The 23,580-nt window shown below is 40.9% G+C and overlaps 1 protein-coding gene across 2 annotated transcripts in view; it reads left to right on the top strand.

Moving 5' to 3' along the window:
- LOC142378359 (multiple PDZ domain protein) overlaps positions 1 to 23,580 on the top strand; it is a 61,350-nt gene extending 37,770 nt beyond the window's left edge. The window contains exons 22-44 of one of the 2 annotated variants that reach the window (XM_075462770.1): positions 1,081 to 1,239; positions 2,011 to 2,188; positions 3,020 to 3,130; positions 4,339 to 4,404; positions 4,728 to 4,799; positions 5,287 to 5,374; positions 6,015 to 6,223; positions 6,491 to 6,582; positions 6,690 to 6,813; positions 6,969 to 7,055; positions 9,510 to 9,584; positions 9,686 to 10,030; positions 10,241 to 10,324; positions 14,220 to 14,413; positions 17,583 to 17,730; positions 17,831 to 17,902; positions 18,154 to 18,250; positions 18,375 to 18,415; positions 19,807 to 19,929; positions 20,251 to 20,355; positions 21,415 to 21,518; positions 21,634 to 21,757; positions 22,174 to 23,580. In XM_075462770.1, coding sequence (XP_075318885.1) covers positions 1,081 to 1,239; positions 2,011 to 2,188; positions 3,020 to 3,130; positions 4,339 to 4,404; positions 4,728 to 4,799; positions 5,287 to 5,374; positions 6,015 to 6,223; positions 6,491 to 6,582; positions 6,690 to 6,813; positions 6,969 to 7,055; positions 9,510 to 9,584; positions 9,686 to 10,030; positions 10,241 to 10,324; positions 14,220 to 14,413; positions 17,583 to 17,730; positions 17,831 to 17,902; positions 18,154 to 18,250; positions 18,375 to 18,415; positions 19,807 to 19,929; positions 20,251 to 20,355; positions 21,415 to 21,518; positions 21,634 to 21,757; positions 22,174 to 22,320 — 2,845 coding nt within the window. In that variant the 3' untranslated portion in view covers positions 22,321 to 23,580. Of the gene's footprint in view, positions 1 to 1,080; positions 1,240 to 2,010; positions 2,189 to 3,019; positions 3,131 to 4,338; positions 4,405 to 4,727; positions 4,800 to 5,286; positions 5,375 to 6,014; positions 6,224 to 6,490; positions 6,583 to 6,689; positions 6,814 to 6,968; positions 7,056 to 9,509; positions 9,585 to 9,685; positions 10,031 to 10,240; positions 10,325 to 14,219; positions 14,414 to 17,582; positions 17,731 to 17,830; positions 17,903 to 18,138; positions 18,251 to 18,374; positions 18,416 to 19,806; positions 19,930 to 20,250; positions 20,356 to 21,414; positions 21,519 to 21,633; positions 21,758 to 22,173 lie in introns of both variants that reach the window. The other variant, XM_075462769.1, reaches the window with a different exon arrangement.

The raw sequence follows: 23,580 nt of genomic DNA, 5'->3' as shown, positions 1-23,580 counted from the left end.
ATATCCATGAGGAAACTTTGTGTTTCAGTATGCAGCCAGCACCGTGTGTGTTTTTGTTCCAGTCCTTCTTTTCTCCTCTCCATTCTTCTCCGTGGTTAAGTCAAAAGCTTCTCCCAGCGTCGAATCTCTGGGTTATATTTAGCTGTTCGCTTATGGATCTCAGTGCTGACTGTCAGCGAAAATGAATTGTTTCGCTTCTGTCTGTCCCTACTTTCACTCCATCTTCATGCTTCTGCCTTTCTCCTCCCTCCCTCCCTCCCATTTCTCTCAGCCTTTTCGTCTCTCTTATCTTTCAATCACATCTCTATCTCTTTGTCTGTGTGTGACTACATCTGTCTTTCATCTCACCCTCTGTCATCTCGCCCGGTTCTTTAGCTCTTTCCCTCATTTTGCTTCTCCTCCCTGCCTGGATCCTATCCCTCTCCTGGCCACTCTCTTTCAGCCCCTGGTAGAGCCATTTGTTCTGCCCTCTTCTGAACATTTACTGGCTATGGGCTCCTGCTGTGCATATAGCAGTGCTATCACTCACATCCTTGGGCTTATTACAGCTCTCCACCGTTAAACATATTCATGAAAAAGTCTTTCCTTCTCTACAGCTTTTTTTTTGACACTGACACATATTGTATATACTGTAAACAGAGATACTTTAACGCACCCACATGCACACGTAAACCTTAAGACACCATTTTACTGGGACCTCACAGGCAGAATATATGTAGAAATGTATAGTCTTGAGGCCCATCAAAACAAGTTGGTCATAGTAACTTGTGTGTCAAGAATTGAAACCTTGAACCTTGAGAGCTTAGGCTCCAACTAATAATTATCATATACACCAAGAGTTAATGATGCTGGATTAAAACATTTTTGAAAAGAGTTAAAAATGCCCACAGTTAACATAAACATTCAATTTGCATGACAGAAAACAGCTCAAACCAGCAAATTCTCACATCTGAGACTGCAGCAGAAGAATGTTTTCGTTGAGCATTTGTAGACAATTAATCATAAGGATTTCCTCTCAGTATCGCATTAAATCCAAATGATTTACTCCTGTCTGTGTGGTTTTTTTTTTCACCTCAACAGTTGGCAGATTCCAAAATCTTTACCTCAAAAGAATAAGAAAGAGGAAAAACGCAGAGAGGCTGTGCAAGAGGCAGAAGTGCAGGTAAAGGTGGATGGTAAAGAAGAGCGAGATGAAGAGCTTCATTCTCAGGCCACAGTGTATTGGGATCAACCTAAAAGGTGAGTGAATAAACTAATATTCACTGAATATAAAACGAAAACTTGGTTAAGTTTTCGTTTTCTAGGGGTTTTCAAACTCTGTCTGTGGTGCCCTTCAACACCTCTGTACTCAGCCCAGTCTCACTTCACCTGTTGTTTTGTACAGGGAAGCCTTTGGTTGATGTGAGCGTGTATTTTAAGGATTCACCAAAATTCTGGGTTGGTACTATTCTCGGTTGTTAGAGATAATCTCTAATGCATGCATTAATATTTAGATCTAACCATGTATGTTTTATGCCTACCCTAAACTGGTCACGGGGAAAGTTGTTTGACAAGACTGGGTCAGATGGGGCTCACTGTCACTGAGTTATGCCTCAGCCCAAATTATGTCCACATAAGGAGTAGAGCAGCACAACAGACTTCCCATGAGCAGGTCCAGAGAAAGAGACTAGTTTCCCAGCTTGCATTTACTGCATTTGTGACGTCGTCCCACTTGCATAAATCTCATAATATGCCCTGCACACTAAAAAAAGAAACAGCTTTTGTGTGGCTCCTTGGCGGTTGTAATATTCTGTTGTTTAGCCCTAATCCCAGAAATTCAATAAGCACGACTAAACAGTGGAAAGTGGGAGACTGAAAGGAAAAAAAAAAAAAAAAAAAAAGCATACATTTTCCCATTTTGGGCATTTTTGCAGAAATATTTGGATCACACATTCATCACTGTGGCTGTACTTGTAGTAGGATCATCAAGCTCTACGATACTTGTGAAATGCATCCTGCTGTGTGTTTCAGAGTGCGGCTGACTCGAGCACCAGGCCAGTCCCTGGGCATCAGCATAATGGGAGGCAGAGGCATGGGCCGGAGACTGAGCAGCGGAGAGATGATGAGGGGTGTCTTCATTAAGCACATCAGTCCCGACAGCCCGGCAGCACATAATGGCACCCTCAGGACTGGAGACAGGATACTAGAGGTATGTGTGTTTGTACGTGACGTGTGTAATGGTGTGTTGCAGACACAAAGATGGAGACGCATGCATTAGACACGGAAGGAAACAATGGTGTGTTTGTGCAAATGTGAGTGTTCGTGAGCAGACAACACATGAACTGAAAAGCCAAAGAGGAATGTATGTGTTTGCTGCATTAGTATGTAATATATGTACGTGTGCTGCAACAGCAATTTTGTGCCGGTTTTGATCTCTATTGTATTTCAATTTGATGGACTGTTAATTTGACATTAAGTACAATTAATAAAATCATTGAAGTGCTTTTTTTTAGATTTGAGGACAAAATAAGAGCCAATTCTAGGTGGTAAAGCTGCTGATCTCAGGAAGATCAGACAAGAAAGGTCAGGCTGGTTTGAGATTACAAAAAGGGCTACTTTAACTCAGAAAACAATTTTTTTCCCCTCTGGAATGGGCAGAGTGAAATCAGAATGCACAAAATGTAGAAGCTTGAGGCAAATAAGCTATAACAGCAGAAGACCAAATTTGAGGCTCCTGTGAGCACAGACTTGCCCACACTGGGCAGATGAAGCCTGGAAAACATGTCACTCTATTGTAGTTGTTAAGCATTTTTCGTTCAACACAGACCAAAAAAAATAACTAAAAATGTCTTATCATTTCTCAATAGCTGTCTTTGGGAGTGCTGTGAATGAAAATGCCTGGCATTCAATGATTTTTCAGAGAATTTCAGAAAAGAAATAAAACCAAGTTTTTCAGCCGAACATTCTGGGGAGAAAAGGTTTTCCTGACCCACAATGACCGCATTTGCAATGTGTTGTAATATCTTTCTTCTTGGCCAAGGTGAGTGGTGTGGACCTAAGGGATGCGAGCCATGAGCAGGCAGTCGAGGCCATTCGCAGGGCTGGAGACTCTGTGGTCTTCCTGGTGCAGGCCGGACAGCACGGGTCTCAGGTACAGCATCTCAGAAACAACTTGTACACCGAACATCTCTGTCGACTTAAGCTGATAATGACACGTACGCGTGTTTATCATGGCTGCCTGGTGTGATCCTGTGTTCGTTTGGTGTGTCAGTTCTGTGCGTCCTCAGAAATGACCTTTACGTGTACGCAAGCTGCAATATGGTGGGGGGGAGTGTAAGGCTTACTTTTGATGTTTCCAGGTTTTTCATCGTCAGTTACTCCCTCCGTGTTCAGTCTAGGAGCCTTACGTACGATCTACGATGCCGCCGCTGTTGCTTTTTCTGTCGTGATCTTAAGGTCAAAAAAGGCTCTTTCATTGAATCCGTGTTCACTGTTTATCAGAGTGCTTCTGTTAACATCCTGTAAAGCAGCTTCTGGTAATCTGGCGTAACAAGTGTACTACACAGGCGAAATGAAGACGGCTGTTTACGTGAACGTGAGGTGAAACAGCAGGTGTATTTACAGCCTCAGAATTCTTTCCGGTCAATTATGGTTAAGTGAAAAAGACAGCAGGTCCGCTTTCAGTCCTGTGGTTTTACATATCACAACATCATGAAAAATATTACACTGTGTCATAACAAAACCAAGCCAAAATGCAGAAGCACTGTGTATTGCTACAGAAGGAATTAAGAGAGTGAGAGTCAGATGTACGTAATTATCTAATCATAAGCAAGTGCGAGCATCTCGTTTGTTGGTCTTCAAGTGGCAGAATGACGCACAAGACAAAGCACAAGCCTTCTGGGAAAAATTCTGTGCGAACAAACAAGCCATGAGTGTAGGTGTTTGGTCATAATACACACGTTTGGTGAAAACCAACAGCGTATCAGCAGAAACCCCTGATACCAATTGTGTAACACAATGGCTGCGGCGGGATTCCAAGCAAAGCAGCAAATCTACAGCACAATGGCTGAAAAAGAAAAGAATCAAGGTGGTGCAATGGTTCAGTCAAAGTCCAGAGCTCAGCCTAATTAAAATGCTTCTGTTGGACCTTCAGAGAGCTGGGGTTAAACAAATGCCCACAAACCTCTACGGGCAACGTCGTCAATAGGAGTGGGTCAAAATTCACCACTTTTTCCACTTGGAAGAAAAACAAATGAAATCGAAAAAGCTTTGACTGATAATATAACCAACATTGTATTTCATGTTTGAAGGTCATAGGTCTCACCTGTCTACTCCGCGTCTTGTGTTTTTTGCCAACAGTCTCCTACTATCGTCAATCATGAAAGACTAACTCCAACATCGGTTTCCAACTCACACAACAGCAAGGTAATGCTGCTCGTTCCTCAGTGTGTTGCCACGTTTTTTTTTTGTTTTCAGAGAAATTACTGAGGTGTTGAGCATACTCCAGCCTCGAGATAATGATCCTTTTCCACTGCTTTTCAAGTGTAGAGACTTAATATGCTTTGAGGTTTGGCTGTGCATGGCTGTAGTGTATGGAGACTATATATCCACTGTATTGTATATAGCTTGATGAGTCATTGACACCCACACAGTAATCCAAAAAGGCTGAAGAAAGGGGGTTATTTTGATTTCTGTTTTGGAAGCATTGTGTGCAGAACCATATCTGTGTTTCCCCTACATGATTTTAGGAACCAGAGACTCTCAGCAGTCTTTTCCTTAGTCTCTCCCCTGCAAACCCCTTCACTCCCACACCCTTTAAGGTTGGTACATTGTTGTGTGTTACCACAGGTATGCAGCATCTTAAAAGCAGCCTTGTATTTGCACCCAAACAACTTGCAACGAAAGTAATTAACGTGCATATTTGTAGATAGAACCCCTGAAGTTCAAAGTCCCCTTGCAGCTACCTTGTTTGTTAAAAACCCTTTGTGGGTTTTTTTTTCCTCTTTGATGGAGATGTATAACTCTAAATACACAGTGCATTCTTTTGAAGTTATTTTCCCATGAACTTGTAAGTTTGCTACAAAATAATGCATGATTCTGGTCATCTTTCATGTTATTTTTAGCTGACATTAAAACCGTGTTCATTAATTCATCTAGTTCGTCAGTTTGTTTTGGGGTTTGGTTTTTTTTTGCCTCTGCCTCATCAAGCACACTGAACAAGCCTCGGGGGTCGTTCTACTCAGGCCTGAGGGACCCCTGAGGCATCTCAAACTCTGCCTTTTCAATAATGCAAACCTTCTCCCCAAGGCACCCTCGCCAACATCCGAAAAAATGGATCGGAGAAGCCCCGTGAATGTCACAACGGCAGTTGAAGATGGGGACGACACCGGCAGGAGTAAGTGTGCATCATAAAGACAGACATATATAGGGGTCCTACGAAGCCCAGAGGCTCAGGAAACTTTACACTCACACATTCATTTGATTCCTAACTGAGAGAAAACGAACCGTAAGTATCAAAGTGGCACCTTTCATCAAAGCTTGTCGAACTGAGCTTCAGTGCTTCTTTAATGATCTCCTAGAGCACAGAAATCCCAGAACCATCCTTTACAGAAAGACAGATGTCATGCCAGACCAAGATACCTTACAGTTATAACATTCAAAGTGACATCCATGTTTTTTTATGTATACAGTTGCACTAATTGTGAATATATGAGGACAGGAGACTAAGTGTGAGCAGCCTTTTTTTCTTTCTTTTAATCACCAACCCAATGTGCTATAATGTGCTAAATGTCTTTCCTTTATGAAATACTACAAAAGTGAATTGAATTGAAGCACAGACATTGTTCTTTTTTTCCTCAACAAGTCTGACATCCCTGTCAGGCAAAATGCAGCAGCACCACACATGCTGTCCTCCGGCTTGTGAAACTTCTCCACTTGTCTCCATGTGTCAGCCATTACACGTGGTATGCCAAACCTTTTGGTTGACCCATCTGCTTCTCCTCCTAACAACCTCCTGTTTGTTAACTCTCCCCTAGAAAAGATGCTTCAGCGCTACGGCAGTCTGTCGGGAAAGCTCCACATGATTGAGCTGGAGAAGGACCCCGCTGCTCCCGGTCTGGGAATCAGCCTTGCAGACAACAAGGACAGCTCCAGGGCCCGCATGAGTGTCAAGATTGCAGACGTTGACCCTCGAGGGCCTGCTGGTTTGGATGGGAGGATACAGGTTGGGGATGAGCTGTTGGAGGTTAGAAGGAGACGGAGCAGAACGATTTACAAACCAATAGAAAATAAGACAAATCAGCAGTAATTGTGATTTTGAGGCATTAAAAACACAAGAAGAATTGTGTATTTGCCGCAGATTTATCATAAAAATGACCATTTGAAGTATTTAGAGTAGAGTATTTTTTATTTTTTTAAACAAGCAACCCTACAATAGAGATGATGAAACAGACAAGTTGAAGACGATTTCTTTTCTTTTAGGAGAAAGTGCTTGACATTATGCTTCTTTCAGATTAATGGTCAGATTTTGTACGGCCGGAGCCACCAAAATGCCTCCACCATCATCAGCAACACTCCATCTAAATGCAAGATCATTCTGATCAGGTAACGTGACTGTCATGTGCTATTTGCACATTCTCTAACTTGAAAAGAAAATAATAAAGATCTTGATGAGTCAATCAAGATTTTTTTTTTATTTGTGGTCTTATTAGAAATAAAGGGGGTCAAATGGACAAGGGAATGAGAAGGCAGTGTAAGGACACAGTGGACTCCCAGCCAGGGCCTGCAGAGGGTGGGGGATTATCCAGAGACGTGGAGCACATCTTCCTACCTCAGGTACAACACCTTCACCGCTGGTAGAGTGTCTAGTTTTAACATGTCTTGGCTTTAACCATTGTCAGACCTCTTGTACCAGACACCAGCACAGGACGTAAAGAAATCAAATGTGTGGTTAGCTGTCTGCATTGGTTATCTCATCTCTCTCTCTCTAGGATCATGTAGGTCTGGGCCTTTGCCTCATCGACGACAAAGAAGGAGTGGTAGTCAGGTCCCTGATCCAGCACGGCACTGCCAGTAAGGTGGGGCACCATCACAGAATGACTTGATCTTGCTCTTCACCGTCTTCTACAATAGCATATACAAGTTGTCCATACAGAGATCTCATTACTTCGTGAAGCCCACAGCACTACACCTCAACCATGTCATGACAATACTGAGCTTCAGTTATTTCTTTGAGCAGTTCTTTTTCTGGGACATGATGATTCTGCAACAGACATTTTCAAAAGAGAAATAAAAACATCAAAGTTTTTGTTTTCTTTTCTGTATTAACTCATGGTCAAAATTTTACTTGTACTACTAGATGTACTACTCTTGGAAGCCATCAACTCTTCTTGGCAGAATTGCTGCTCTTTTGGCATGAACCTGACTTTTAAGCGCTGTCTGTGAATTTTAACAAGGGTTGAGGTCAGGAATATAGGCAGTCCATTCTGAAAGTTTGATATAAGCCTGTTTTATCGATTTCAAAACTAGTTTTTGATGGCTTTTTGGGCTTACTGTTCTCGTGGAACATAAAATTGGGCTTCAGCTTCTCTGGCTGACAGTTTGAGGTTATTCTGATGAAGTCTGAGATACTTTGTACAATGTACAGTTCCACTGGCAGCAAAACAACTCCAGACAGTGATGCTACCACCACCATGATTAAAAGTTGGTACATCGATTTTTGGGGGGTTGAATACCTCATCTGTACTTATTCAAACATATCTTTGATCATTATGGCCCAACAACTTTTCTAATCTGACCGTCAAATTTCCCTTCAGAGGGCTTTCTCTTTGTACGTCTGCAAATTTAAGTTAAGCCTGACGGTGTCAATCCTGGAAAAATAAAAAATGCGGAAATGTAGCCAGTCAGATGGAGAAATAAAGAAACTTTAACAAACCTAAACTATAAAACCCAACGAAAGGCATTGATGGGAACAGAAATCCAAATGTATATCTGAAGCAACATGGTTTGCAAAACAGGATTTAGACTCAGATATTCAGAGATTCAGAAAAAAGAACAAATTAGAAGGGTTTGAGAAGACATGGCAGAGAACAAGGAAAAATCCTGGGTCACAAGGAGATTACAGGGACAGAGTCAGGGCTGTGCTTACCACTGTCTAGCATTCCACCCTCTTTTAACCACAGTCAGGGAACGTCAGGGAACTGAGAAGACCATTTGCTGGAATGTTATCCCATTCTTGTTTGATATAGAATTCTAGCTGTTCAACAGTCCTGGGTGTTCTTTGCCATATTTTGAGTTTCATGATGCTCTGAATGTTTTTAGCTGAAGAGAGGTCTGGATGTATGTGGTTTAGCATTGTTTTGCTGAAATCTAATCTGGATGGGAACGTAAGCTGCTCTGAAACCTGTATGTACCTTTCAGCATTAGTGGTGCCTTTCCAGATGTACAGGTTCATAGGCATCATTACCCCCAACCATCAGAGATGCAGGCTATTGAACTGAGTGCTGACAAAATTTCGATTTTGCCTCCATTTTAGATGAACTGTGGCCCAGAGAAGACAGTGGTGTTTCACAGTCCCTTGCACACAGAGATGTCTCCAGTATTCTGGAATTGCTCTATAATTTCTCGTAGCAGTTTTTTGCAGATAGCTGAACCTCTGAGACTCTGCTTCTCGAAGGTGCTCTTTTTATACCCAATCCTTTTATTGACGTGTTGCAAATTAACCTAATCAGTTGTAACATGCATTTAGTATCACTTACACCCAACTTTATTGTAAAAATGTCTAATTTTCAGCAACTGAAGTGTTTTCTGTGGGGGTTTTTTTGTGAAATTGTTAGTTTATGAGATTTTCAAATGTATTCTTTTCTCATTTACATTTTACACAGGTGGGACCCAAAGGCAGCAAACAAATCAAATTAAGCTGCGCAGAGAAAGAAATGCTTTCAAAATAAAACTCAAAGTAAATTAGGATACAGAAAGAAAACCCACAAAGCAAAAGGCAAAGTCTGGCTAAAAGAAAGAAACAGACCTAAAACCATTCTGCCCCACCCGGTTGAAAATCACACACAGCCAAACATTTCCATGACATGCAAGTCCACGATGGGTGTATGTAACTTTGAACAATTTCAGTTCCATGATTTTAGGCTTCATTATCAAAGATCTCATAACTCTCCTAACTTTCATCTCTGGAATTACTTGATTACTTGCTGGAATTATTTCAGCACATGGGTTGCACATGATTAAATAATTTTTCAATTCTGTAAAGCCTGAGTTTTTTTGACCGGCAATAGCTTGTCTATCAAAATGATATATCAATGGTGTACTAATATATCTGGAAATATTTCCACTAAATTAACACTGAAACAGAGATGTCATCATGTGCTAATGAGCTTTCATGTATGGCCCCAGGCAGCACTTATGCAGATATTTGTCCAGAGGGCGTGTTTGATTTACTTTTTTAATCTAACTTCCCCTCCATCTGTCTTTCATCCATTTTGCCTATCTTACATTTTTATTCTTGTCCCTGTTCACAGGACGGCAGGATAAAGGTTGGAGACAGAATCCTAGCAGTGGGTGATGAACCTGTGGCTGGACTGTCGCTGGAAAAGGTTCAAACGCATATGCACACACACAGAAACGCTGCACTATCTGCTCTCCAAGGTTGAACTGACTTAATGATTTATGACTCGCCTGCCCTCTTTGTATTCAGGTGTCCAGTTTGATTCTCAAGCACCGGGTCACTGTCAAGCTCTCCGTCAGCCGGTCCAAGAGTCTCTCTTTCTCTTCTTCTCTACCTCTCCCTTCATCACTTTCCTACCCATGCTCTCTCCCTGCTGCTCCCTCCCGCCTCCCTCGGGTCTCCTCCCCCATCTCTTCATCTCTCAGTACCGCGCAGTCCTCTTCGGTGGAGCGTTCTGATTGGCTAGGCGCCAATCCCACAACTTCTGACCCCCTGAGCTGCCCAGTGGTTGCGGGAAGAGAAACCACCATAGAGATTTGTAAAGAAAATGTAGGCCTGGGCCTCAGCATTGTCGGAGGATGTGACTCTCTGCTGGTGAGAACAGGAATGTCATATCTGAAATTTCAGTGAACACTTCTTGTGAGAGTTCATTTGTTTTATTTGTGCACAGTGTGGCATCAAATGTTTTATCCATCCTTGATAACCCCAAAAAAGAAAGTCTTTCAGCCTCAAGTTAGGAAATATAGTGAATATATTCTTTTATTATGGAAATGATGACTGTTTTTTTTCCGCATTTTACACCAGGGGGCAGTAATAATCCATGAAGTGAATGATGGAGGAGCAGCACAGAAAGATGGAAGACTGCAGGCTGGAGACCAGATATTAGAGGTATAACACACAAGCACACACACCGAAAAACTCAGATATAGTCTGAATTATTTTTTACTTAAACAGTATGGATCATTTATTTTTATTATTACCATATTTATTGTGTTTATTTTTCAAGACCTGTTCTGATTGGAGACATTCTATAATAGTTCCATCACTCAGGTTCTGTGTTGTTTTTAATTTCTGCACTATTTGCTTGCAATTCAACACGCTATTCTATCAAGGATTTAAAAAAAAAAGAATGAACCCATTCTAACCTGGGGATATATACGTGTTGTTTTACCCTTCGAGACGGGAGCGACGCACATCAGCATAGCATAGGCAAAGCCTAGACATGAAACACGAGGGCAAAGTCAGTCATTTACCATGAGAGCTGAGGGTTAAACATCTCAAATAGTTTTCATTTTGTGTTTCTAGTTTGTTCATAGGCTGAGAAATAAAAAGTTTTTAGTGGAAAGCTTTAAAGTGCAACCTGCAGGTTAAAAACTTCAGTGACTTCAAGTATAGAAAGCTTCAGGAAAAGCTAGGTTTTTGAACAAAGATATATCTACGAAACTCTATAAAATAGATTAAAAAACCCTCTATAGTCAAGTCAAGTCAAATTTATTTGTATAGCACATTTCATATACAAAACAATTTTAAGTGCTTTACATAAAATAAAAGCATTGCAGCGGGGAGTGGAAGAAGCATTAAAAATACATAAAAGAATATAAAGAGAAAGAAATAAAATAATTAAAATGAAATCAAAATTAACTGGCAGCCTGTCCAGGGTGTTCCCCGCCTCTCGCCCATTGACTGCTCGGATAGGCTCCAGCCCCCCCCCGTGACCCGACCGACGGATTCAGTGGGTATAGAAAATGGATGGATGGATGGATGGATGGATGGAAATCGAAATTATTAAAAACAAGCAACAGTCTAGATAAATTAAAAGATACCGTGCAGATTCCATGCATAGACCTGGATTTATATATAAGAACAAAGCATCTGTAAATGTTATCATAAAGCTTATACAATGCCTATAAAAAAGTATTTACTCTTCTTGGATGTTTTTCCTGTTTGTTGCTTTTAGAAATTTAAATCATAGTCAATATGATTTGGCTTATTTGGCAAAAAAAAGCTTCTTTCATGTCAAAGTGAAAACAGATTTTTACAAACTAATGTCAATTAATTAGTGAGTTCCAGCCTCGTTTTTGACGTTGACGAAGGTAGTCCTTCTAGTTGGCTGGGGCCACAAAAAAAAAAGCGTTTTGCTTCTCAAAACAATATGCGTTCAAAAGAGTAATACATTTGCAGCACAAAATCGTTCATCCAGAAAAAGTCAGACCTCACAATCGCTTGGCGCTATTTTCTCTCTACCTTCGTATCACTACGGGCTGTGTAAACCGTGCTGACCGAAGTGCAGACCGAGCAGTCCCCTGCTTCCGAGCAGCAAACACCGTACAGGTGCAGCTATCGGCAGGTGGCTTAATAAATGATATTGCTAATATGGGATGTCATATACCTTCATGTCAAAAGAGGCAAACTATCCCTTTAAGATGTCTTAGACTAGAGTATGGTAGGTGAAAGTGGTAAAGTAAAGTAAAGTCTGTAGTGTCTGTGCAACAGCTGTATTTCAATTCTAATGGAGGAGCTCCACCTCCTGTAATCAGCTGTACAAGTTAAACATGTTGGAGTTGGCCAATGAGTGCAGTGACTTTGACTGTGGACAGTCTCACTCTCATTAGTGTAGACTCATGGGACTGTTAAATACAAGTACAAATTATAAAATTTGGGATGTAATTATAGTTCAGTCTCGTTCTGTTTGAATCCCTGGAAAGAGTGATAAAATCCAGCAAACCATGAGCTGTCATGACTGAGGGTTCTTTGACAAAACATTGACTTTCAGTCAGTGAATGACAGTTGTGGTGTAGGTAGCTGGGAGCTGACTTAATATAACAGTGGATGCGTCGTGGCCTACAAACAGCAGTAGGTGTGTGTGTGTGTGTGTGTGTGTGTGTTTATCTTCTGTAATTTCAAAGAGCATTTGTTCCAGACGGAAAATATCAAAATTCAGCGGTACATAATGACAGTATGACAGATCATTGTTGACCCTGTTACAACAGGCGACATACGCGGGCTCATCCCTGTTAGTGCCAGCTGACAAAGATATTAAATAAATCAGGGAAGGCGTGGAGAGCGCACAGCTCTTTCAAAAGCTGTTTTTGCTTTGTCTGTTATTTAGGAAGGTTGTAAAGACTTTCTTTACTTCCCTTTTTTTGTCTTTCACATATAAACTAAAACCAAAAGCAGCACCATGTGGCACTGCATTATTAGCCTTTTTAACATTGTTAAAACATTTGTTTTGGTAGCTTTCAGAATCCCTTGTTAAAATGAGTTGATTTGGATATAAAATTCTAAATTTGGGGAAAAGTCTTAAAAAATATTTTTATTTCTGTGTACCGATAGCTACGTACCTCTTTTTTGTGATTATCAAAAGATACTGAGGATTGAATATTTTCCATATACACAACCAGTGTTGTGCAAGTTCAGCTCACTTGGATTAGAACTGAACACATTCATGTTCACGGTTCACCATTTGAAATTCTGAACTAGGTTCTCTCAGTCCTATGAACTAGTTCACATTCATTTCTCACTTTTGTATCCTCTGAATTGTCCTCTGCCACTTTTTGTCAGTTTCTGTCGTGCCGTCTACAGTGGGAATGTTGCTGTGCAGTTCTACACGTCTACAAATTAACTTGTGCATTTGCTTTACTTAACTGTGACATTAAACCAGACTGAACTTCTCTTGCTTTAGGTCAGTTAGGATTAATAGAATGATTTCTCTTTGCCAAATGCTAGAATAATGAGAGAAAGAATTTTTTTTATTACTTCATTATTATTACTTTTTTTTATGGGACTGAGATCAGGGCTTTGTGATGGCAACTCCAAAACACTGACTTAAGCCACTTTGTGAATAATTTGGCTGTGCCTATGCTTAGGGTCGTGGTCCATTCGGAAGACCCATTTGGGCCCAAGCTTTAACTTCCTGGCTGATATTCCCACATAATGTTCTTTCCTCATAATGCCATCTATTTTGTGAAGTCCACCAGTCGCTCCTGCAGCAAAACTGATTCAGCCAGCATCTTCACAACGTATTTTGCTTTTGTTCTGGGGTTGATACGCACATTTCGCACCAAACCACATTCATCTCAGGGACACATAACCTGTCTCCTTCCTGAGCTGTGTGATGTGGCACCTTCAGGCATCTGGAAATTGTACCCAAGGATAAAGGTTTTGCAGGTCGACATTTCTCCTTCCGATATCTTGGCTGATTTCTGTTGATTTTGTCATGTTGTCACACACTCAAATGTTTTCAACTAATCTATCAAAAGCTTTCAAAGCCTTGACACCATGATCGGCTGGGCTTTCCCAAACTGTTTAAGCGCATTGTAATCTTAGTGTCTGTAAACTAGAATAAAAAAAATCCTCTAATAAATTCTCTGTTTCGTTATTCTGGCATTTAGCAAATAGAAATATTTCTGGTAATCCTAACTGACCTAAAACAGGAAATGTTTAGTCTGGTTTCATGTCAAACTTTGGAAAAAAAAAAAAAGGTTACGTGTGTTTTTACACAGTGTATGTAAGCTACTGTATATCTGTGACAGGTGCAGAAATTATTTGCAAGCTCTGTGGCTTCTACTGGAGCTCTCACCCGCAGGGTCAAGAATGTCGATTAATGCTACATGGAGGAGCAATATTAGCATTGTGTTTGTCAACTAAAAACTGTCTCTTTCGTTTCAAAGTTCACAGACAATATAAACGTCTCTCGTAAATGTAGGCCTATGCATTTTAACACAATCTTATACAACACTGCACACAACTTTCTACCGTTAATCTCACTCTCATTACTCCCAAGGTAAATGGCATAGACCTGCGGCAGGCCACACATGATGAGGCCATCGCTGTGTTGCGGCTCACCACCCAGCGGGTTCAACTGAGTGTCTTCAGGCACCAGGAGGCCTACAGGGAGGAGGATCTGTGGGATGTCTTCAGTCTGGAGCTCAGGCCTCGTCCTGGAGAGGGACTGGGGTTCACCACTGTGGGGAAGAGGTACAGTCATGATGCTCTGACAAATGACGAGCCTCCAGCTTGCTAGGCTCACAGCTGAACCCCGTGCAGCTTAGATGGGAAACTATCAAATATTGTGTGCAAATTTGGTGTCACAAAGACAGATTTTAATTTTACACTCATGTACTAATAAACGAACAAATGATTTTCAAAGGGTTCATCGCCAAAATTGTCTTGGAAATTAAAAACATTATTGCCACTGGGGAAATCTTCTCCCGGAAATTGGGGAGCATGAGAAAAAAAAAAGTTAATAAAGCACAAACGTGATTTTGGTATGAGAACCACAGCAAAGTATCATCGATTCATAAATGTCTGGTCATTATAATAAGCCAAATCACTGAAAAATCAATAAAAAAAAAAAGCTCTTAAAGTTATGATTTAATTTCAGACAGATCCCCAAAGATGTGTGTGAGAAAGGTGGCTGTTCTGTATCCGCTGTGAGGTCATGGAGTGAAGTGCAATCAATTAAAATGACACACACTTGTGCCTGAACTGAGATATTTATGACGCTTACAGCTCCGTCGCAGCACTGGTAAGTGTTATTTGGAGAAGACTTTGGCCCAAAGGTCATGAGCTGCATTTAAGTTGTTCTATAGAATGTGTTGTATGAGCCAGATGTGGCCCAAATGTCATATGCCGGCTTTGACATGGGTTGTGGCAAATGTAGTGATGCCGAGGAGTGGCTCGAAGAAAATGTAGATTTGGACCATGTCTGGTGGATATGTGACTGAGTTTAGGCAGCCAAACTCAACCTGAGTCAACGCCATCATTCAAGGTTTAATGTGCGCCAAAGGCAGCTGTAAATGTGAGCTATGTTTTGTAGCTGAGATCTTTGTGAAGTAACATGTGTGGCATGTGTTCTTTGTTATAAATTAACCTTTGCAAAGCAGCTATGTCATAGTGCTCAGCTTGCCTCTGACAAACCAGTACCGCTGCATTTAATGCAGCATTTAATGCAGCATTTGAAGAATAACACTTGCCAGTTTTCTGTCAGTGGGTCAAAGATTAATCAAATAGCCACCAATGCCATTTTTCTCAGAACTCACTGTTAACCTCAAGCTCGCTGCAACCTTCCCAGACCTAAACCACATTTGTTGACAGGATGTGTGATCTTGTTGATGAAGATTCTCAGTCATCCAGGTCATGGTGATCATAAGAGCTTGAATAAGGCCAACTGGACTTCTTTTTGGATCTTGAAGACCTTTCACTTCTTATCCGACAGGCTTCTTCAGTTCAGAATTAAATGGTGGGGAGTGTCAGCTTATAAGCAGAGAGGGTCGTTACAGTTACAGTCTCCCCTACGAATCAGACTGGCCGTTCCTCTAGCCTTCTCTGAAAAGTTGAAGTGGTATATCTGTATCCACCTGCACCCAAGTTTAGTGTAAGTCTTTCTTCAGATGTGTTTCTGGTTAAAAAAAACAACAAGTGTGTCAGCTAGCAGTTATTTAAGATGAAGCAGGCACTGTGCCTCTTTTGAATGGTTCATTAATACAATTTACATTCCATATGCAAAATGCTATCCCCCCCGCCGCTTACCTTTTTGCATTTCGCTGTGCATTACATATGCTGATTACAGGCATCTCCTGGTCTCTCTTTCTGTTCTCTCTGCTGGGTATATGTAACCATGAACTTAATGACACTCCACTCACTTCCCTTCCCCCTCCCACTCCCGTTCCACCCTAAGTACACTAATACACATAAAAGATCAGAAAATTGTCAGTTTTACTAGTAATGTGTAGTCTGAACCCTCTGAACAGAGAATAAGCTCCAACTGTAGCAACCAATTGTGGTTGAACTGTTGATCCTTAAATATAGTCACCTAGTAACTACAGTTGTAAAATCCAGCAACGAAACCTATTTTGGTTTCAAAATTAAGATTGAGTATTTTCTATTGCATACACTGAAAGAAAATGTAAACTCCAAAGTCAGTAGTCATAACATAACACAACATAAAAGTCCAAACTGTAGGGCCTATACTCATTCAGACACACCAAATGGCCCTGCGTAGTTTCCCGCCCACCCATCGGTGACTAGTAGCCCTGACATCTTAACTTTAAAGTAAAGTCCCATGTGTGTAATGTCCTGTTCATTCAGGAAAACATGTAAAGCTGCCATTGAAATCTGCATTCCAGCTGGTGGGGAAACAAAAAACAAAGTAACTGTCCAAAAGGAAATGTTCTGAGTTATAGAAATACAAACAAAGAGGAGAAAAAGAAAGAGGAAAAAAAAGCCCTATCATGTCAAGATCTCAAATTCAGCAATTATATCAAACAGAGATTGTTCCCTTAAGTGTGTTTACGCTATAGGTTACTTACTCACTCTATGCTCACATCATGTTTTTCACCTATAGACATGTATTAGTCTATAGGTGACAGTCCACTCTGTCTCCCATCTAATTGATATTTACTGCCCTCACCGACTCTCGAAGGCGATGGGCTTTAAGGTGCGTGTCTCAGCTGTTTCCTTGACCGAAGAGACGTTCTGCATACAGACGGGCCTCTTCTGGATCTGTGAATGTGGTCTTGTTCCTGTTATGCATCACCCTCAAATTGGCTGGATATAAGATTCAATTCAATTCAAGATTCAATCTGAACTTCCGGCTTGTCTCGTAGCAAGTTCCTGGCTGAACGCAGCTCAGCATTTAACTACAATGGGTGGAGGGTCTCTGGAAATTTGAATTCGCTGGCTATGTTATACAAGGTTTTTGGTCCTTGTGTCACTCTGCAGAATGTCGCAGAGGCAAAGGCCCTATGTGCTCAGTTAATGACTGGTCTTTCTGTTTTTAGAGAAAATTGGCTGTGACTTTTTTTTTTTTTTTGTGAAATTGTGAAACATTTGTGACAGGTAATAATTTTAGAATCCACATTTAAGGGGTTACGTGAACTAAATTGAAGGAATTCAGCAGTACCTCCTTTATGAAAATAGGTGCACCTTCAGTCCACCAACTGGAGACCCTACAGAGCTCAAGGCAGAGACACCAATATCTGAAGGGTTCTTACTTTTATCATGCTCTTCATCTAGTAGCATTTGCATCATTTTTCTGGCACGGTGTGTTACAAAGTTATGCAAAAAAAACAACCTGCTCACAGCTGACCAAATGTATTCTTTAACCTTGGGTTGACCGTTTTTTACCTCTGTTCTCTTCCGACAGCAATGACACGGGCATCTTTGTGTCAGATATCATCAGAGGAGGTGTAGCAGATTCAGATGGCAGGTTATTGCTTGGTGACCAAATTTTGTCAATCAATGCGGAGGATGTCCGTGCAGCAACGCAGGAGCATGCACAGAAGCTTCTACAGGTCTGACTCATTCACACTTATACAAAAGAGCACACACCAATAAGCGGCATGTTGTGCATTTTTTATGACCTCCTCTTGATATGAAATGTGTCACTCCCAGAGTTGCAGTGGTGCAGTCCACCTGGAAGTAGCTCGTTTCAAAGCCGGTGTGCAGTATTCACAGCGGAGTCAGGTAAATGATTTGATTTGGCTGACTGGAGCTTATCAGCGACAGGGAAGAAAATACAGAAAGGCCTGAGGTTATCAGATGGAGAAATGATCATGTTTTAATTTGAACTATGATGAAACTATGATGAAAGACAGCCCTAAATTCTGGAGCTCAGTCACTTTACTGTAGTCTGCACAACAGGTATTAGTCTCGTGCACCATTTTAACAAAAGTGTTTTGTGAACTTAGGAATATTTTAAGTTGTGTTTTATCCAGAGCGAAGACTCTGACTGTTCCACTCTGACACCCCCAAGTGGATGTGATGTGTCCTTTAGCCACCAGAGGGAGACCAATAACAGAACAGGGAGCTACAGTAAGCACTGGCGTTCACTTATGTGAAATGCATAAATCCTGCTCACTATTTGGATTGAAATCTTTAAATCCGACAACTTTCTATGGGGAGAAAGTATGATTTTCATTTCTTTTACCTCCTGCAGCTCTTCAAGACCCTGACATCAGAACAGTAATAATGCAAAGGGTAAGGCAAAAATCTGTATCAAAAATTGCTTTCATTACTTTCCCATGATTTGTTACAGAAACTGTCGGTGCAACAACTTTTTTCTTCTCTTTTTATGTGACAAATTCCAAATTAAAGATAACCTGCTTACTTGAATGGACCGCACACACTAAGAAATGAGGTGCAGGAACGTTCTAGCGATTGCTTATTTTGCTTTAACTGTGCCTTGAAAATAGAATCTTTGCGTCTTTAGTGACAGAAGTGTACAAAAATCAGACAACAACAAAAAAGAGAAGAAACCGCATTACCTGGGTGAAATCATGGATTCTCCAACTCTGCTGAACAGTTAATTATGCGTGTTTTCTCTCTGATAGACCCATGGCTGATTCAACATGCTGAATAAGCTGAAAATAATGTTGATGGGGTCTGACAGTGCAGTCGGTGTCTTACAGACTGAAAAGACAAAGAGAGACAGATGTTCACGGAAGCTGATTGTTGACTTGTGCCCACGTGGGCACAGGGGGGAACATGCAAACTCGAGACAAAAAGGTCACAGCCAGGCTTCGAACCAGACTCCTTTTGCAGGGCCACCTCTCCACTGCAGCTCAAACCTACCTACCAACAGCTGAGCTTATTTGTTTTCCTGTACCATGGCCCCCCAAAAAAATACAATTTTATAAAAAAGTTTCCTGTGATGATTTGTACTTCTAGTATTTAACAAAGGTGTCCGGTATTTCTTGGCCTTTTTTCCATGCCATACAGGGTACGTTTCTGAGAACTGTAACATTGAGTACACTCTTTTTGGACTTCCCAAAAAGAGCATTAAACATCTGCAGCTCATCCAGAACGCTGCTGCTAGAGTTTTAACCCGGACTAAGAGATCTGAACACATCACACCAGTTTTAAGATCCAAGGACTCAGGTCAGCTGGTCCAGTCCAGAGTCCAAACTAAACATGGAGAAGCAGCATTTAGCTGTTATGCTGCAAACAAGTGGAACAAACTGCCAGTGGAGATTAAATTTTCACCAAATGTAGACATTTTTAAATCCAGGTTAAAAACATTTCTTTTCTCATGTGTCTATGCATGAAATATCTTTTAACTTATCTAGACTGTTGCCTGATTTTAAATTCATTTAAATGATTTTATTTGTTTCTCTTTATATTATTTTATGTATTTTTAATGCTTCTTGCACTCCCTGCTGCAATGCTTTTATTTTATGTAAAGCACTTTGAACTGTTTGTACATGAAATGTGCTATACAAATAAATTTGATTTGATTTGATTTGATACAGAAATGAAAGCTTTATTTTTCTATGAGCTTCTTCAGATGATAACATCATGTGCAAAATGTGCCGTATGACTCACAGTTGTTAACTAACAAGGACTTTAATGCATCTGTGGTATCGCCACAGGATCCGTGTGACTCCCTGGGCATCCGTGTAGCTGGTGGAGTGGGCAGTCCCCATGGCAACATACCTCTTTTTATTGCTACCATGGATACCAATGGACTGGCCGCCAAAACTCGTAAATTACAGGTGAGCGCTGCAACGATTTATTACTGTATTCTTCATCTCATAATGGCAGTTCACCTTCTGTCATCATTTGCATTTAGAACTAAGAGTTAAATGTTCACTTTTGATTTGCTTCTCTTTTTTGCAAAAAAGAAGCTCTTTTAGCTGTGATGCATATCAGTTAGAAGGGAGAATATTCTGGGGCAATATTTTGACGTAGCTGTCTTTGTAGTGGCAGTAAGCTAGGTTAGAGTACCTGCAAAGAGATTCAATCAAATCTAATGCAGTGTCCGAACAAGCATATATTAGTAAAAGTGTGCTTGTGTGTGCACGTGTGTCATTCAGACAGGAGACAGGATCCTCAGCATCAATGATGTGCCCACTGAGGGAATGACTCATGACCATGCTGGAGCCCTGCTGAGGAACGCCACCGGCGCCATCAGTCTGCAGGTAGTGTCACACTGAGACATACGGCAGTCAGTACGTGATGGCTGTTAGGCAGAAAGTTTCTGTGTGATAAGGTCAGCAAATTTTTCCCCTGCACTGTCAAAGAAAGACAGTGATGTGTCCCAGCGCACTTCCACCAGGTCATTTTTACTTTTAGCAAACTCACCAAGACATTATTGAGCATAGAAAACAAGTCCAAGAACTCTTGTGTAATCATGCAATAAGCATCTAGATAGATTTGTGTCGCTGGGGTGAAAATGAAATGCTTGTCAGGACTCGTGTGTCAGTTAGTCATGGAGAGTAATTTGCACAATTTATAGATGTAGTTTTTTGCAGATTGTTGAACCTCTGCCCATCTTTACTTCAGAGAGACCCTGCCCCCTTAAGATGCTCTTTTTTTGCCCAACCATGTTATTAACCTGTTGCATAGTAAAATGTCAATATTTAGTTAATTTAATATTTTACTAATGTCTTACTTTCGGCATTTGATATGTTGAGAGGTTGCAAATCAATGCATTCAGTATCTTGTTACATTTCACACGGCGTCCCACTTTTTTGGGAATTGGGCTTGTTAGGGCAAGTAAAACAATGTGTTTCAGAAAAAGAATATCTGATTGTTTAACAAATGTTCTTAATTTCAACTGAGATAGAAATCGGGGTAATAGGGGTAAAAAGGCTTATCTTCAGTTCTGTTAATGTTTTAGGCAAAAAAACATGGGCTGAAAGTGATACACCACACTCTAAATCCAATCAGTGTTTGCTAAGAATATACTTTGCCTACAGGTACACTGTGTCCAATTTTTTTTCTTCTTCTATGTTTATAAACCTGGCAGGAGGGCATCATAAAGAATATGCCACAATTCTTCTATGGATCTACGTTGTCTCCATCTGTTTCTTCATGTACTCCAAGACTGACTCGTCATTGTTGTTGTCATGCACTGTAGACTGAAGGAAGCCAATCAGACTCCTTCCTGATAGATGATGATATTAATATCGAAAGAGCACAACATTTCTCCACTGTACTCTTCATATTTCTGTGTGTGTTTGTGTGTCTGTGACCAGGTGACAGCAGATTCTGACGGATGCAGCTCACAGGATCACAGCGGTGTGCATGTTTCATCGTCAGGCCAACCCAACAGCCAGACCTGCTCTCACAACAACCTCTGGTGAGAATCTTAACACCCCCTAAAAAGACAGACCTCAGCTCCCTTTACTGCAGAAAAATGCATGCAGGCAAATTCAGTAACAAGCACTGATGGTTTTGCATTCTGCTCCCCGCAGTCCTCGCACATATAAGACCATCACTCTGGAGAGAGGCTCGGCAGGCCTGGGCTTCAGCATTGTAGGAGGGTTTGGCAGCCCTCACGGAGACCTTCCGATCTACATCAAAACTATCTTCAGCAAGGTGAGAAAACATCTGCCAGGTTTCCTTTTCGGGACTTCTCACTTTCAACATCATATCTTTGCATTTGCTTTGGATCCGATGAAAACAGATCATCAGCCATGAAAGCACACCAACAGGCAGCATTCGGCCCTCACTACCATCTTCACTGTGTGTCTTTGAACTCAAACACAGACGCCCTTTGCGTTCTCCTAATTGTGTTCAGAAAAGAGACACAAAAGTTTTACAATATTATCCTGTTTATGGTTTGTAAAACCTGCTGAACTCTTTGAGACACACAACATTTTATTAGGCTGCAACCAGCTGATGACATTAAGGTTTTCTTCTCTTTACATTTGTCATACCGAATGTATTTTAGTGTTTGAAACCCTTTGTGATCTCTGGCGTGTTCTTGACGGCGGGCTCTTTGCACCCTGCAGGGGGCAGCCATCGAGGACGGCAGGCTGAAACGTGGCGATCAGATCATCGCTGTGAATGGACACTGCCTGGAGGGCGTGACTCATGCTGAGGCTGTGGACATCCTGAAAAAGACCAAAGGAACCGTTGTGCTCACCGTGCTCTCCTGAGACATTCCATCTTACCAAAAAAGCTCTGTGGGGGCATCACCGCCTTTTGTGAAACGGCGTCACACAGGCGTGACGAGACAAGCGCGGAAAATAAAGAGCAGTTTTTCCGAAAAGTTTTCAATTGTTCTGTATTTAGTTTTGGGAAGCTACCTCTAACTCCAAAGATGGCTCGGGTGTGTGTGCATGCAGGTCTTATTGGAAGTCATCTGCTTCCGTGATATGAATCTTCATACCACTCTCATGAAGGAGCAAAACATTCTGTCAAAAAAAACAAAAACACGAGAAATGCTCCCATAAATCAGTAAATCAGTAAATCAGTACCAAAAGTAGGTAATAGGTTCTTTCTAATACTCGTGCATGAATGTGCATTCTTGTCCACACAAACAAACTCGTGAGTAAACTGCTGAACTCAGACCGCATGATTATGGACCCGATATCTCAAGAAACATTGTCACATGTGCAGTATTTCCACTGTCCCTTAACTTTTGTTCATTCAGAGTTAAATACTGTGAGAAACTCCTAGGACCAAAGACATGCCAAGTGCTTCTGCCAATCTTTTATGTGGCAATAAGGTTTTAGGGGACATTTGCTTCAACAGCCCGTTTAACTTTTCTTTACATTCTCATGCTCTGATCATTAAAGATGTGTCACGATCTCTTGATTATTAATTATCTTACATGATGTGTTGATGATTAGCAATAAGGACCCCCTTATGTGAAGCAGATAGAGTAGTAAACATGCATTTTGTTACATCTGTTAAAAGCAGCTGTTGAGTATCAGCTATTAACTGATTTCTTGCTTTGTTGTGTTTTCATAGTCTTACACTTGAGCAACTGTTTTCTTATTGCTCTGAGAAAGTATTGTAACTGTGTCATGTACATTATTTATTTAGAAAGCTTCTGATACCTGTTTTATATGGATTTATTTACACTGTCATGCTGTTTTCTTCATGGTAATTCATTCTAAATTTAAGGAAGGAAAGGAATATTGATAATAATCGCTGTTTTTTTTAAAAATGTTTGAGATGTCACTTCATGTTAAAAGTAAGAAAAATGAGTAACTAGTAATAACACATCCTTACTTTAAGCATTACAAACCTAAACCAGATGTTAGAGATGGCTCAGGCAGGCCTACTTCCATATTTTTACAATAAGACACAATATATTCAGGGAAAGATGTGCTCTATAAGGCTTAAGGTTGTCGTCATCATGTTGTTCATTTGGGAGAATTTTTAATCAGAAAATTTGCATTTTTCTTTTT

The sequence above is a fragment of the Odontesthes bonariensis genome, chromosome 4 (genome assembly GCF_027942865.1).
Source record: "Odontesthes bonariensis isolate fOdoBon6 chromosome 4, fOdoBon6.hap1, whole genome shotgun sequence".
Lineage (NCBI taxonomy): Eukaryota > Metazoa > Chordata > Actinopteri > Atheriniformes > Atherinopsidae > Odontesthes > Odontesthes bonariensis.
Note: the sequence above shows the minus strand (reverse complement) of the source record. Positions and strands in the feature narration are given on the sequence as shown.